At 38.6% G+C, this 14427-nt stretch overlaps 2 protein-coding genes across 4 annotated transcripts in view; both read left to right on the top strand.

The window, feature by feature from the left end:
- SLC25A31 (solute carrier family 25 member 31) overlaps positions 1 to 9933 on the top strand; it is a 29020-nt gene extending 19087 nt beyond the window's left edge. The window contains exons 5-7 of one of the 2 annotated variants that reach the window (XM_087724410.1): positions 2892 to 3017; positions 4556 to 4673; positions 9813 to 9933. In XM_087724410.1, coding sequence (XP_087580536.1) covers positions 2892 to 3017; positions 4556 to 4673; positions 9813 to 9916 — 348 coding nt within the window. In that variant the 3' untranslated portion in view covers positions 9917 to 9933. Of the gene's footprint in view, positions 1 to 2891; positions 3018 to 4555; positions 4907 to 9812 lie in introns of those variants that run through there. The other variant, XM_014063044.2, reaches the window with a different exon arrangement.
- A 763-nt stretch (positions 9934 to 10696) lies between these two features.
- HSPA4L (heat shock protein family A (Hsp70) member 4 like) overlaps positions 10697 to 14427 on the top strand; it is a 42721-nt gene continuing 38990 nt past the window's right edge. Inside the window, exons 1-3 of one of the 2 annotated variants that reach the window (XM_087724407.1) lie at positions 10697 to 10935; positions 13475 to 13532; positions 13914 to 14054. In XM_087724407.1, the coding sequence (XP_087580533.1) occupies positions 10829 to 10935; positions 13475 to 13532; positions 13914 to 14054 (306 nt within the window). In that variant the 5' untranslated portion in view covers positions 10697 to 10828. The remainder of the gene's footprint in view (positions 10936 to 13474; positions 13533 to 13913; positions 14055 to 14427) is intronic. The other variant, XM_014063053.2, reaches the window with a different exon arrangement.

The raw sequence follows: 14427 nt of genomic DNA, 5'->3' as shown, positions 1-14427 counted from the left end.
CAGGGGAGTCCCAAAATAAGGGGCCAGTCCATGCCAGGTGACATAATAAAAGTTATCAACTCCTGATGGGTCCCCATTTTCATCTCTATGGGCTCAGTAGAAAAATGAGCAGGGCCGCCTCCCGCAATAGAACCATCAATTTGGCAAAAAACAATAGGGATTTTCAAAGTCCTCAATTTTAAGCCTAGTTTCTCCACCATTTCAGGACTTATCATACAGCGAGAACAGCCGGAATCAAGGAGAGCTAAAAGTTTCTCAGTTGCGCCAGAAGATGGCACTCTCATCTCAATTGGGATAAGCATGGGGCCCGTTCTGGAACTTACCCAGCGATGAGACTCCTCCTCATCCGATTCATCAGATGAGCTGGGGCTCATGCCTCCCTCCTCCTCCAGCTGGAAGTGCTGGGGAACATTTTCAGCGGTGAATGCAGCCTCCCCCCTCTTGCCTGGGGTCTTCATTGCTTTTCCCTATCTCTGGGGGGGGGGGCGGTCTGAGCCAATTTTACGTGGCAATTTACAGCGCGATGGCCTTCCTTCCCACAGCGGAAACAAGTGAAAGGCTTGGCTTTGCCTGTGAAACCTCCTTTTCCCTCACTCCTGGGGCGGAGGGGGGTTTTGGGGGCTGCTGGGGGGAATTTCTCCACATCTTCCTTTTTCATGCATTGAAGCCTGGCTAAATCCAACTCCACGTCTGCCGCGTGCTCATACCAAACAGTTACACGACGGGGAAAGCGTCTGTTTATGCACTGTTGGTATATTTTTTCATTCAATCCCTCAGCAAACTGATCCAGCAAAGCCTCTTCCGACCACCCCCTCATATAAGCTGACAACTCTTGAAATTCCTGGACATAATCTGGCACAGATTTGTTTCCCTGCCTCAGAGCCATAAATTTCAAGCGCCCACGTCTCTCGATCAAAGGGTCATCAAACCTCCTTCTCATGGCTGCCATAAAGTCATTAAAATTCCTCGGGAGAGGGGAATTGCATTTGTGTAGGCCGACCATCCATTCGGCTGCCTTCTTCTCTAAGGACATCAACACCATCCTCACTTTCATTTCATCTGTCTCTAAATCAGGTCCATAGATTTCCATATAATTCCAGACATGAATGATAAACAACCCAAGACTTTTAGGATCTCCATCATATTTAATGGTTAAGGGAGGGACTTTGCCATTCGGCGTCGCCTGCCCCCCCCCCCGCTCTTTGAGCGACTCTAGCTGGAGGGGAGGAGGCTGGTTCTGGGTTTTCTTGTGCACAACCCCCCTCGGCCCGTTCACCCTCTCTTAAACTATGCATTGAGTACCTTTGCTCAAATTCCTCTGTCGGCTCCCTTTCCACTTCTCTCTCACGGTTTCTGTGTTCAGTCCATGCTTCTTTGAGAAGTCTTGTGACGTGGGAAAGCTTGTAATCCTCTTCCCCAGAGTCACCCCAATCAGCTGATTTTTTCTTTGGTCTCCTTCTCGTGACTCCAGCATCCAATTCCTCAGACTCCCCTTTTTGTCCCACACCCTAAGTCCATCTGGGACGAACGGCAAGTTCTTCCACTCTTAGTTCGGCCAGCCTTTCGGTTAAAGATTGTCCCGCCATTGCCCCCTCCTCTTCCTCCTGGTCACTTACATGCAAAGACATTTTTTTTTCTTTTTCTGAAGGCACCCCCCTCGGTAGGTTTTAGCTCCGGGATGGGTGAAAAAAGCAGACTCAGCTTATTGTCAGCATTACTTCATTCAGTAATCAGGAAAGAAAACCACTGGACTCCATTTGAGTTGAAATCAAGTGTACTTTTACTAATTATAAATGAACAGTTGCAAAGCTAAGCTGAGTCTGGTTAATTAGGTGCGAAAGTTAATAATATAATGCATAATTCATCCCCCTCCCCTTGGCATCCCTGAGCACAGTCAAATCATATTGCCCCCAAATATCAGGTGTGAGATAACTTCAAAAGGCATCACCAGGATGGAATGCTGGACCGTTGCTGGACGGTTGGCCTTGGTGGGAAACTCCCTTCCTCCACATGCGCAGTAAGGTGGTCAGTTCAGCGTCTAGAAACTTCCTCCAGCACAGCAATGATTCCCCTCCCAAATACTATGCCCCCCCTCCCCGTTTCAATGGCAGCCGAAGCAGCAGCAAAGCAGAGGCTGACATTGGATATGTCCCTTGCTTGGACTCTCCAAGCAGCGCACAGGAAAATGACCGTTGGCTTACCTGAACGGTCATTCTCTGGGCGCTGCGGGAGAGTCCAACCCCGCCCTGGGGTTTTCTTTTCTCTACCGGATTGAAGCGGCTGTGAGGAGCAAGAGACTATTGACAAGACTTGAAGAGACATTGTACACACGACCATCAAAGACCATCACCTTCATTTTTGAACTGGCCCTCAATGAGGAAGGGAGGCATTGCCAAAAGAATTAACTCAGTCTTTGGGCGAATAGACTGAATTTAACCCATGCTTGGACTCTCCCACAGCGCCCAGAGAATGACCGTTCAGGTAAGCCAACTGTCATTCTCCTGCCTCCTGTAGAGGGTGCTTTTTTAGAGGCTTTTTTTAAACAGTTAAGCACTAAGCAGAGTCATCCACGGTGACTCTGGCAGCAACTAGCTCAGCCTTTTTCCTTTTCCTTTTTTTCTTTTTTCATGATGACAATGGTGAGGCTCTGCCTCCCCTGACTGCATGTCCCTGTCTAGCTGTATTGCATCTTAATTTTTCATATGAAATATTCTTCCTGTTTAATTTGTCTGACACCCTAAAACGTAAGATGAAAAATATTTTAAATTACTTCAAGTATGTAAAATGATTCATCAAAATACTCTGAACAGGTAGAATATGTGAATATAACTTCATTCATGCTTAAATTTAAATATTTGAATACAAGCCAATGATAAATTTCCCCTTTTTAGGGAATGCTACCAAATCCGAAAGAAACCCCATTCCTTTTATCTTTTGCAATTGCTCAAGTGGTGACAATATTTTCTGGGATACTCTCCTATCCATTTGACACTGTCAGAAGACGCATGATGATGCAGGTAAGCAATTCATCCAATGTGAATGTCCTTGTGACTGTCTGGGCTACATCATTCTGTTCTGATATTATTTGTTTCATCTCTCTCTTCTTTAATCAGAAAATGTGATATTAAAATATAATGCTGAATAAAGCCATTGCCCTATCTAACTCAATATTGTCTAGTTATTTGAGCAACAGTTCTTCAGAATCTCAGCAGGAATCTTTTCTATAACTACAGAGATTCTGCAAGCAAGTATTCTGTTACTAAGTAGCCTCTGTATAAGACATACACATTGGCCTATACCTTGCATGCAATTACAATTTCAAATAGGGACATTGGTATTTATAAATTAGCTATGATTTGTACACAACCTTGACATAACTAACATTGGAATTGCAAAATAAAATATGGTTTTCTTTTATGTGTTGTATCCAATTATTTTGGCAGTTATTAGATTTTTTTTAATCACCAATGTTGGAATCAAAGCAATAGGAGTAAATATTAGCAAATAATACGTTTTGTTGAATTGGTAAATTCCGTCCTCAATATTTTTTGTATATGTTTGAGATATTTGAAGGGGGGGGGACTGCTAACTGGTATGCAAGAGAAGAAAGTTAAGGATATATATGTATATGTATTTTGTGTGAATGATTTGTAATACATAAATTTGGATGAAATCTCTTTTTGTAAAAGAAAAAAGAACCACAACTGTCTCTTTCAATTTATTATTATTGTTACTTCTTTACCATAGAACCAACATTTAAAACATCTATACATTACGGAATTATAATCATTTGGTGCCAAATCATAGAACATAGAATGACAGAATTGGAAGGGAGATGGAGATCATGTAGTCCAACTCCCTGCTTGAGCGGAAGAGTCTATATCATTTCAGACAAATGGCTCTTCTTAAAAGCTTCCAGTGATGGGGCACTCTCAAGTTCCAAATGCAAGCCATTCCACTGGTTGATTGTTCTCACCATTAGGAAATTACTTCTTTATTTCTTGGTTGTTTCTTTCTTTGATTAGTTTTCATCCATTGGTTCTTGTATTGCCTTCTGATTTTTTGGAAAATAGGTTGACTCCCTCTACTTTTATTTGTGGCAGCCCCTCAAATAATAGCATTTATATCCACTCTCAAAAGAAATTAAGGAGAATCTAAAATTCAGTCAGTCTCAGTCAGACTAATATTTACTGATAATGAGAAACTTCAGAGTGAAAATTCATTACAGAACTTTGTACCAAAACCAGATATTTAAAAACTAGTAGTTTTTAAACTAGCAGTTTTTAAATTTTCCTTTGAAGCGACCTCTTTTAAGTCTTTTAAGTTTTAAGAAGTTTACAGAAAAACTTATTGGAAAAATCATAGACATTTTAAGTGTAGTAACAGAGACCTACAACAGGAAAATATTTCTTCATTAAGTTCTTAGCAGTGGCAACATTTGAGGTAGTATTCCTTTAATTTAGTAAAAGAAATATTACAGAATAATTATTTACTATATATCAAGTGTATATGGTTTGCATTAACTTTTATTATATTTGAATGTTTTTGAATTCAGAGTGGAGAGGCCGAACGCCAATATAAAGGAACCATTGACTGCTTTATCAAGATATATGGCCAGGAAGGAATAAAAGCCTTTTTTCGTGGGGCTTTTTCAAATGTTCTTCGTGGGACAGGTGGTGCCTTGGTGCTAGTCCTTTATGACAAAATCAAGGAATTTCTTCATATTGATCCTACAGTAGGCCAAACATCTGACTAAAACCACATTTTACTTGCATTGCACATGTAGAGATTGTTTTGAATATTAGTTTATTAATTAGTATTCCACTTTGTAACAAGTCAGTAGTATTTACTGTTATGATTTTAAAGCAATTTAAAAGTTACATTTACTTAGTTTTTACTTTCAAAATGCTTTTGCCTATTATTTCCCTTTCCAGTCTTTTCTTTGAGTCGTTATCTTTATCTTCAAAATCAAGATTCCTGGATTTCATCTTGAAGATAAGCAATTCTTTGGGAGGAAAAGGGAGAGGGAAACACTGAATTGCCTAGCCAAAGTTGTCTATCATAGTTGATAACTGAGCTTGGATTGGAATCCATTTTGGTCCGAGCCAAACCCAGTGGTTTACATTGGAGTTTAAACATTTTTATTAGTAAGAAATAAGAGCTTTTCCAAGCAAAGCAAAGCCCCAGTTAGTGCAAATTTATTCAGATTATTTTGTTAAAGAGTTTGAATTAAGGGCATCTTGAAGTGAATATACTGTTCTGCAGCAAAATAATAATATAAATTTCTTGCTAGGAGACAGTTTTCCTTAACCTTTTCCAGTATTACAGAAGGGGGGGATGTGTATTGAAGCAAAAACTGAGCATATTCAGTTAAAGGAATCGATTACTATGTAAGAATTTCAGTTACGTCTTTCCAAAGCAATAAATTAACTTTGTGTAGTAAAAAGCATCAGTGTAAAACAGTTAGTAAAAATTATAATCTCTAAATTTGTTGTTCTTCAATGATACTGTTCACAGGATGTAAAGTGTAAAAATGGAAGGAGAGCCTCAGTGTGCCTTTTGTCAGATACACACAAGGTGATTTACAACAGAAAGCAATAAATTGTAATAAGCAGAGAAAAAAGACAGTAAATTAGAACAAGAGAGAGAAAGAGAATATTAAAATCAAAAATCATAGGAAAGGAAATTAAAAGGAACACTTTGTTAAGAATCTACTAACAAATCTATAAGGCTATTGAAAAAGAATGTATTTCACAAATGCTAAAAAAAGTTTCTGAGCAGATATAAAGAAATCTGCAGAAAAAGATTGATGTTTGTGTAACGATAGTCATCTTTTCAATAGCATCTTCCTTAATGTCCATTGATGCTGGTCTCAGAAAAAAAGAGGTTCAGAAGATTTTATGAAAATAATAAAGAACATCATTTAAGTATTAATTGAAACTGTAAGGTTTAAAACTACAAGCATATTTAAATTGACCCTGATAAACTAGGAGCTAAAAAAAATCTGATGATACCAATCAAGAAAATAATTTTATTGTTAACTTCTGCATCAATTTTTTTAGAAGCAAATATCTGGGAAAAATTAGCCTAGTTATTAATAGATTAATAAAATCAGAGTTGACAAGTCACCTGCCAGAAAAGATTCCTTAAATTCTTAGCCAAATATTAGAATCAAACATTTATTTGATCAATTTCATCCACACATTTTAGTAGTCTCCATTACGTAGAGTTTAATAATTAGGAAAATTATATGGATCCAAATAAACAGGATAAGCATTACCTCTATGTCAAACAGGGAGAATAATACTTCAGAGATCAATCGAAAAAGGGCTGGGATTGTTTTCTCCTAAATTTAGAATGAAAAATGATGTAGCATTACAACTGGGATGGCTGATTTCTAATTCCAACATTAAGATGGTAATGAGGAAAGAAAACCTTGATTGTTTGATAGATGGTGCTAAGAAAAGTCATATATGCCAGTCAACAGGTGTACAGAAAACCTTTTTTTCTTCATGAATCAGTTGCATTCTCAAAGATCAAATACCTGTCATAATAACATGCTTACTTGCACCCTGAAAAGATGGGTGAAGAACTGTAGAATTTTTGTCAACCACGACAGATGAAGAGTGCTTTTAAGTCATTTTTTTGAGACTGTGCCCAGAAGGTTTCTTCAGGGAAGACAACGTTTACAAACAAATAGTTCTATTAAATTGGTTACAGATAGCATCTTGCTAGTGTCATATTAGAAACAAACAACACTGAGACACTAATTGGTTGATTTGAAAAAAGAATAACTTCAAACTTAACCAGGCAGATATTACAAACTTGATATTAAAATGTATTCACAAATACACAATGGACTTTATTTGCACAATGATCTTAATTATTATAATAATCGATGGATTATAGAGTACAGTAGCTATACACAATGTGCTAAATAAGAATATACTGTATGTAGTTTTGGCTTATTGTGTATTAACCCTATAAATCTCTTGCTGCTAAACCATACCTGGAAACTAGGGTTCAATTCACATATTGCATTAAGTCATGGTTCGTTAAATAAAATTGGCTGTTGGGCTTTGTGCTCTCTCTCTTTATATTATAAAGAAGAACTGACTGCATTCACATACAGTAAAATATTCTTTTTTATTCCAGTGTTTGTTGAAAGAAATGATTGATTGGTTGTATATAGATATAGTCCTCACTTAATAACAGTAATTTGGAGTTTTCTCACTATGAGAATTTTTCTCACTATGTTATGCAGTTGTATGTCATTACGTGACTGCTGCCCAGCAAAGGAACTTCTGGCACTGTTACATTCTTAAATCTTTTTAATTTAAGCATGTTAAGCATTTCATGCTATAAATAATTAAGAGTCAGTTTTCTTTAAAAGTGAACTGCCCATTCTAGGCTGTAGAAATCCAGGTGTTAAATAATTGGCTAAGGGCAGAAAAGAGATAAAATTTGTTATATCTCATTATGGCTCAGAAGTGATAGACCCAGTAAAGAGCTTTTTTAAAATACAAATTGGAGTGCAAGGGTCCAATATGATGTATATTCACTTGGTATATTTCTCTCTTAAAGTCCATCTTTTTCTGCATTAAGATTAAGATTTTGACTAAACCTTGACTCCTCCAATTAGCATCAATCTTTAGGGTATGTGTATTCATTTAGGAAGAGGCAACATTTCTTCTGATGTTGAATATATTACATAACATGATTGAACAATGATTTACCGTAACTGAATATGAATATTCAAGTCTGAATATTGCAGACTTGAACTGGCAATACAAGGAATTAGCAATTTAAGTAAATCAAAAGTTTGATTCAAAACCAAATGCAGGTTGTCTTCAAATTACAACAATTGGGACCAGAATTTCTGTTCCTAAGTGAGGCAGATGTTTAAGTGAGTCGCACTTTTTTTGCCACAGTTGTTAAATGAAGTTGTTAGTTCAAGAACATGGAGGGATAAGCTCAAACTGACAGGAGGGAAGTTCAAAAGTAATATTAGAAAGTATTGTTTCACAGAAAGAGTAGTGGAAGCTTGGAACCTACTTCCAGCAGAGACAGTGGGTCAATCATCAGTAATGGTTGGGAAGATAATTTAATAGTGGACAGCACCATATGGGTTTTTTGGGTCCTGGGCAAATGAGTACATGGGTGAGAGAGATTTGTACCATATCTTGGGTCCCGCCTTAGAGCTTTCTGTTCATGTGTAAGGGCAGGTATCATGATTGGTTGTCAAGCTCCCATGGGGCCATGCAGAGGTAACTGTAGGTTGTCAAGTCCCAGGCTTGGTTGAATCTTGCTGGGTGATGATTTAATGAAGAGGGTTGTGTTCTGAAAGGGTTTGAGCAATTCCTATTATGGCTCAATGGCTGGTTTGGATCTGGTTTGGTTTGGATTAATGATCCTGGTTTGGATCTTGAGTGAGGGCTAATCCTATCATGTCCTGAGGATGAAGGTCCTTTGTTTTGTAGAGAAGCTGTCCCAGCCTTTCTGGGGCTATTAACAAACGTGGGGGCTGCTTTCCAAGAGCATGTTTCCTTTTCTCATCCAGGGTGGTATAATATTCTGCCTTTTTAATATTTCCTAGAATATTTCATTCTTCTAGAACAGGGGTGGGTGCTAACTTCCTACACTATAAAAGGGAGTTGGTTGCCAAGTGCCCAAATTGTGAAGTGTGGGGTGACAGTCAATTTTGAGGATGGGTTATGTCAGTTTTCCCAACACTATTGCAACTTCAAATCATCATTAAATGAATGTTGTAAGTCAAAGACTACCTGCATACAAAAACAACTCCCATTTAAGAAAAATAATTAGTGCAAAGCATCAGAAAAATAGAATCTGAAACGTATTACAGACAGTTGTGGGTTATCAGCAAAGTCACAGCCTTCTGCCTGTCCCGTTTATTTGTTCCAGTACACAAGGAAAAGATGGCTGATGGGAGAATACTGTATTTTCGTGCAATAATTTGCACCAACTGCAGAATTGCACCTATTGTGGAAAGCTGGGGGACACATTAAAATACTGAAAGCCATGGTATTCCCCATGACACTCTATGGAAGCAAAAGTTGAACTTTGAAGAAGCAGGATAGGGACAGTATTGAGATCTTTGAAATATGATGTTGGAGAAAACTCCTGAGAATATTGAGGCAGCCTAAAAAAGCCCCAATAGATTATCAACAAATAAAACCAGAATTCTCACTCCAGGCATATCTCAACATAAATTATTTTATTTTAGACATAGTATGCAAAGACCTAGTTGCCTAGAGGCTGTTGTTGCAAGAAATGTCCTTCTGGGTTCAGCTCCAAGTGGGGAAGAAGACACTGGAGACATGGAGACTGCTTGGAAAGATGGTTTATTGTTGGACAGGGCCACATGGCTTGAGCCCTGACCAGAAAAGGTGATCACATGTTTCAATGTTGATGGAGAAGAAGAGAAGGGCTGAGGAAGGGGCTTGCTAGGCTTTTTATACCCTGTTTAGTCCCACCTCTCTGTTTCCTGTTCCTGTGTAAGAAATGTATTCTGATTGGTTGTCAGACTCCCATGGTGTCATGCAGGGGGCTACTCTCTAGGCTGTTTTGAATCCAGGTATAGATGAGTTCTCAGATGCCATGTGGAGAGTTCCAATATCCCTTCCCCCTGCAGCTGCAGTGTTATTATGTAAAGTGGGCTAGCCTGGCCTTCTCAATGGCCTATTGACAAAGTGTGGATGGGCAGGAAGCTACAGGCAACTATTCTGTCTTTTAAAGCATGTTTCTTTCTTTTCACATCCAGAGAAATATTCTGCCTTTTCAATATTTCCTAGGATATTTCATTTTTCTGGGAGAGGGCTGGATGATAACTTCCCACACTGTAATGCTGATAAAGGTGGAAGGAAAGAGAAAGACAACCAACAGAAAAGTAGATTGACTCTGTTATAGCTGCACCACTGGAAGACCTGAAAGATCAAGCAAGGGAGAGATTGTCCAGAAGAAAATCTATTTATGAAGTCACTAAGAATGGATATCAACTTGATAGGACATAATTTATCTGTCAGAGTACATATTCTGTACTCATGTCTTGTATATGCTCATTTACAACATAAGATAATTTTCCCATTGTACTGTTTCTATACTTATACATTTTTTATTCCTTTGAGCGTGAATCACCCAGAGTTTGGTTTTAAGATGAGCAGCTGTTCACATCTTTAAATAAAAACAAATAAATATCCCAATTATTTATATCTTTATTTCCCATTCTGACACATATACTATTCATCTTCTTTCACAGTCTATTTATTCTTTCGGTGTTGATTTCATATTTCCTGGGTTCTAATAGGGGACGTAAAATACAAAGGAAGTAAAATATTTGAAGGATGATAATAATTTTTGGCTATATAACTGCAAACTGCCCGTAACCGTATTCCGTGCTTCTTCCGCTCTGGGCCTCTGTGACAGTACTTCAGAATAGAACCTCCGAGGCCGAACAGCCAGGAGCTGCAGTTCTGGACTCTGGTCCTTAGAGGACGCCCTACAGAAGCCTCTTTCGCACTCTCCTCACCCGGATTCCAGATCTTTCTCGAACTCCTGAAGGCTAACCGAGGACGCACGGAAACTGCCGATACCCAAGTCGGAATTTCGCGGCGTCCTCGTCTGGCAATCAGCCGCGCCTGCGCAGAAGAGAGAAAGTGCCGGTTGGCGGTTGTTGTTCCGCAGTGACAACGAGCGAGCGATCGAGTCGCCCAGGTGCCGTCTCCCCGCCGCGAGCACTGTCCCGCGAGGGCCCGCCGCAGTAACGCGGAGGAAGGGCTGAGGAAGAAAGCGGACCGCACCCGCCGCAGTCATGTCTGTGGTGGGCATCGACCTGGGCTTTCAGAACTGCTACATCGCGGTGGCGCGGAGGGGCGGCATCGAGACCATCGCCAATGAGTACAGCGACCGCTGCACCCCGTGAGTCTTAGCCTTCCAACCGGGCTTTGGGCAACAGCCTCCGCTCCGGAGGAATTAACGGCGGCTCGTGCTCTTTCCGTTGGCTCCTGACAGCCTCCGCCTCATGAAACCTTTTAAGGAGCTTTCCCCCCGACCGGTGTTGCTCTGCCTACCTGGAAATTACGAGGTTGGACAAGGGACGGTTAGAATTACAAACTTCTCTCTGGATTATGAGCCGTTGTCATAGTTTACAAACCCATAGTAGGTGGGTTCACGCGACATCCTAAGTCGTGGCTCATTGTCATGTGTAAACTTGGGAAAGAAGCTGCTATGTATCAGCATGGATCATGGATCATGTACGGAGGTAGTTCGGTGTTGTCAAATTAACCGTTTCTCAGCTTAGCTGGGTGTATTTGACTTCCAACTCTTTCTTAACTGGTCCTGCTGGATAAGACCACTAGGTTTGTAACGGCCAAATGTGGAAGATTGTTATATTGAGACAAAACTAACTTTTCCCGAAGTGTCTTGATCAGTCTTACTTAGAAAGGCTTGGAATTTTCTTGACACTATTTTCACACAAAACATGTGTCCTAGTGCTGAATTTTTGTTCTTAATAATGCTGACATTTTCCAGTTATGTTAGAATTCCAACTTCCAGAATCCCGTTCTTGACTCAAATAGTGTTTTGGATTGGAGAAATAAGGTTTCTCTTTTCCAGAAAGATTTTTCTTCTTTTCACTGAAGTTTGGGTTAAGCAGTAATCTTCAATTTGATAGATTTGAAACTAATTCACCATGAGCTTTAGCCTTCATAAGAGGAGTCAACTTTCTGGTCTCATTTCTCATCTGATTACTTTAAAAAAAAAAGAGAGAATTGCACATCTAAAACATTGTAGCTCTGTTAAAAAGATGATTTGATACTTAAAATAACTCATATTGCGAAGTTCATGACATCTACTAAACCCACTTTTTTTTTACTTTTGTCTATTGCCATTTTCCATCCATCCATCACAATAGCATTGAAACAGAAGCACCTTTAAGTTTTTGCAAATAATTCCATGATTTAGCATTTCTTTCTGAACCTCAAAATAATAGTAGTGTGTCTGTTCAGTTAAAAGTATTATAGCTAAGGGCAATTCAGGTCACAGTAATATGCACCATTTTTGCATAGTCAACCTTTGAAATAAGCATGCTACATGAAAGGCTATATAGGGTAAAAGAAGTTGGCCAGTATTTCGTCTTTACTGTTTTGTAGCATTCTTTCCTTTTGCTTGACATGTTATTCTTGTTCTATTGTCTCACTTAACTATCAGGCGTGGAGGGTGGTACCTGGAAAGAGATGATGTGTAGATGATTGTAGAGTACTGCAGAATAGGTAGAATTTGTTCACTCTTCCCTGTTTCCATGGGTTACAACCAGGAGTTGTAAATAGGTACCATCTCTTTGTAGATTTAGCAGAATCAAAAAATTATATAATCAAAAGCACACAATTATTTTTGTGTTCTTTGTTCCTTTGAAAAACAATATCTGTTGTTGCAAACATTCTACCTAGTATATTCTTTGGATATGCAAAAACATGATTGCATGTGAGAGTAAATGAATGTATTTATATATCTGTTGGATCAGACCAAAATTCATCTTGTTCTATATATTCCCAAAATCAAAAACAGGACTTCAAAATAACTTATCTTTTGCTTAGCCTTACTCTTTACTATTAGGAAGAGGCTTTTTTGCTATATCTGGACGTTGACAGCTGTTTTATGCTCCTGCAATTTACAGTGTTTTATAAATAAATAAATAAGAATTTATCTTGCGGCTTTAAACTTTAGGATCTTGGATAATTTGCAAACATTTTAAAATTCAATAATTCATGATTATCCTTATATCTAGTTCAGTTAAAACGTTTATTTTACAACGACCCAGATTGTTGGGGGCAATGTAAACTGCTTAGAGCGGACTGTAAAGTACTATGAAGCGGTATATAAGTCTAAATCAGGGGTGTCAAACTCACAGTTACATCATGACGTATCATGACTTTTTTCCCCTTCGCTAAAACAGGAATGAGGGTGGCCAGTGTGTGACGCATTTGGCCTGTGGGCCATGAATTTGACACTCCTGGTCTAAGTGCTATTGCTACTTATCAATGACTTACATTGCTGATTCTCATGTATATCCTTGAAGATTCTACTTTCTGTATTATCGTTTTTTATTTTCTGAGGTCAAAATATATTGGTGAGATTAGATTTGTCTCTGAAAGGGGGCTGCTTATGATTCATTGTTGGGTTCTCTGCTCTGTGGAATCAGGCTAGCTTTAACACCACCACTTTCCATTATTAAATATTGAATTTGTTTCATATTGATTGTTTTGAATCAAGCTCAACTTTTGTAGACAAACTTCCCAGACTAGTTCACATGACTGAAATTTACATATATCTATGTTTAGTGTATATAGGGATTGCAAACTCATTTTTTTCTGCTTTCAGATTGATGAATCTTTCACAGCCCTATTGGTAACAATTTGATTTCTTCGTGCACATTTATAGAGTATCTGTTGTTTTACAGAGCCTGTATATCTTTGGGATCCAAAGCCAGGACTATTGGAAATGCAGCAAAAAGCCAGGTAAACATAAGTTTATAATTATTTGCAGCAGTTCTTACCTTTTAAAAAGAAAATTTATTCACAAAACTCCCTTTAAATCAAAAGCATTGATAGTATTACCACCAGTGGACACTATGAACTTACACTATATTGCCAAAAATATTTGCTCACCCATCCACATAATCAGAATCAGTTGTGAGCGAATACTTTTGGCAATATAGTGTCGGTATTTATGTCTTACATAAAATAAAATCTTATTTACAGTACTAAAGAATTATAAATGCATAATAAGAATGGGATATTGTTTTTACTAATAAATTAATAAAACTATTGAAAAACTGTAAGATGAACGGAACTTTAATATGAACATGCAAAATTAATACTGTAATATTATTTTGACAGGTTATCACAAATATTAAGAATACATTACATGGATTTAAAAAGCTGCATGGGAGAGCATTTAATGATCCCTTTATAAAGTCTGAGAAAGAGAAACTGCCATATGAGCTTCAGAAATTACCTAATGGAAGTGTAGGAGTGAAGGTGAGCATAGAACCTTCTCTTATGATGTCTGCTGGCAGAATACACAGAACAATACATTTTAAGATCTGGTCCTTTGCCAACTGGCAAGGGGGGAGAGGGAGAGGGAATAGTTACATGCGAGTGGCATGTGAACGCATAGGTGCAGCTCCATTTGTGTGAACAGCAGATTCATACACTCACCACTCGCATAAATGGAGCTGTGCAGATGCACACAGTCGCCCATGCAAGTGGAGCTGCACACATGCTTCTGAAGGCCCAGTAGTGGGTCGTGGCCTGAGGGTTGGGGACCTCACATATCTCAGCAAATAGAGGATGCTAGAAATAATAAAATGAGTGTAACATCTTTGTCAACATGATTGCCTACTATGTATTC

Source organism: Thamnophis sirtalis, unplaced genomic scaffold, assembly GCF_051295495.1.
Source record: "Thamnophis sirtalis isolate CommonGarterSnake01/CBP01778 unplaced genomic scaffold, rThaSir2_p1.2 scaffold_10, whole genome shotgun sequence".
Classification (NCBI taxonomy): Eukaryota; Metazoa; Chordata; class Lepidosauria; order Squamata; family Natricidae; genus Thamnophis; species Thamnophis sirtalis.
This window is presented reverse-complemented; position numbering and strand designations above follow the sequence as displayed.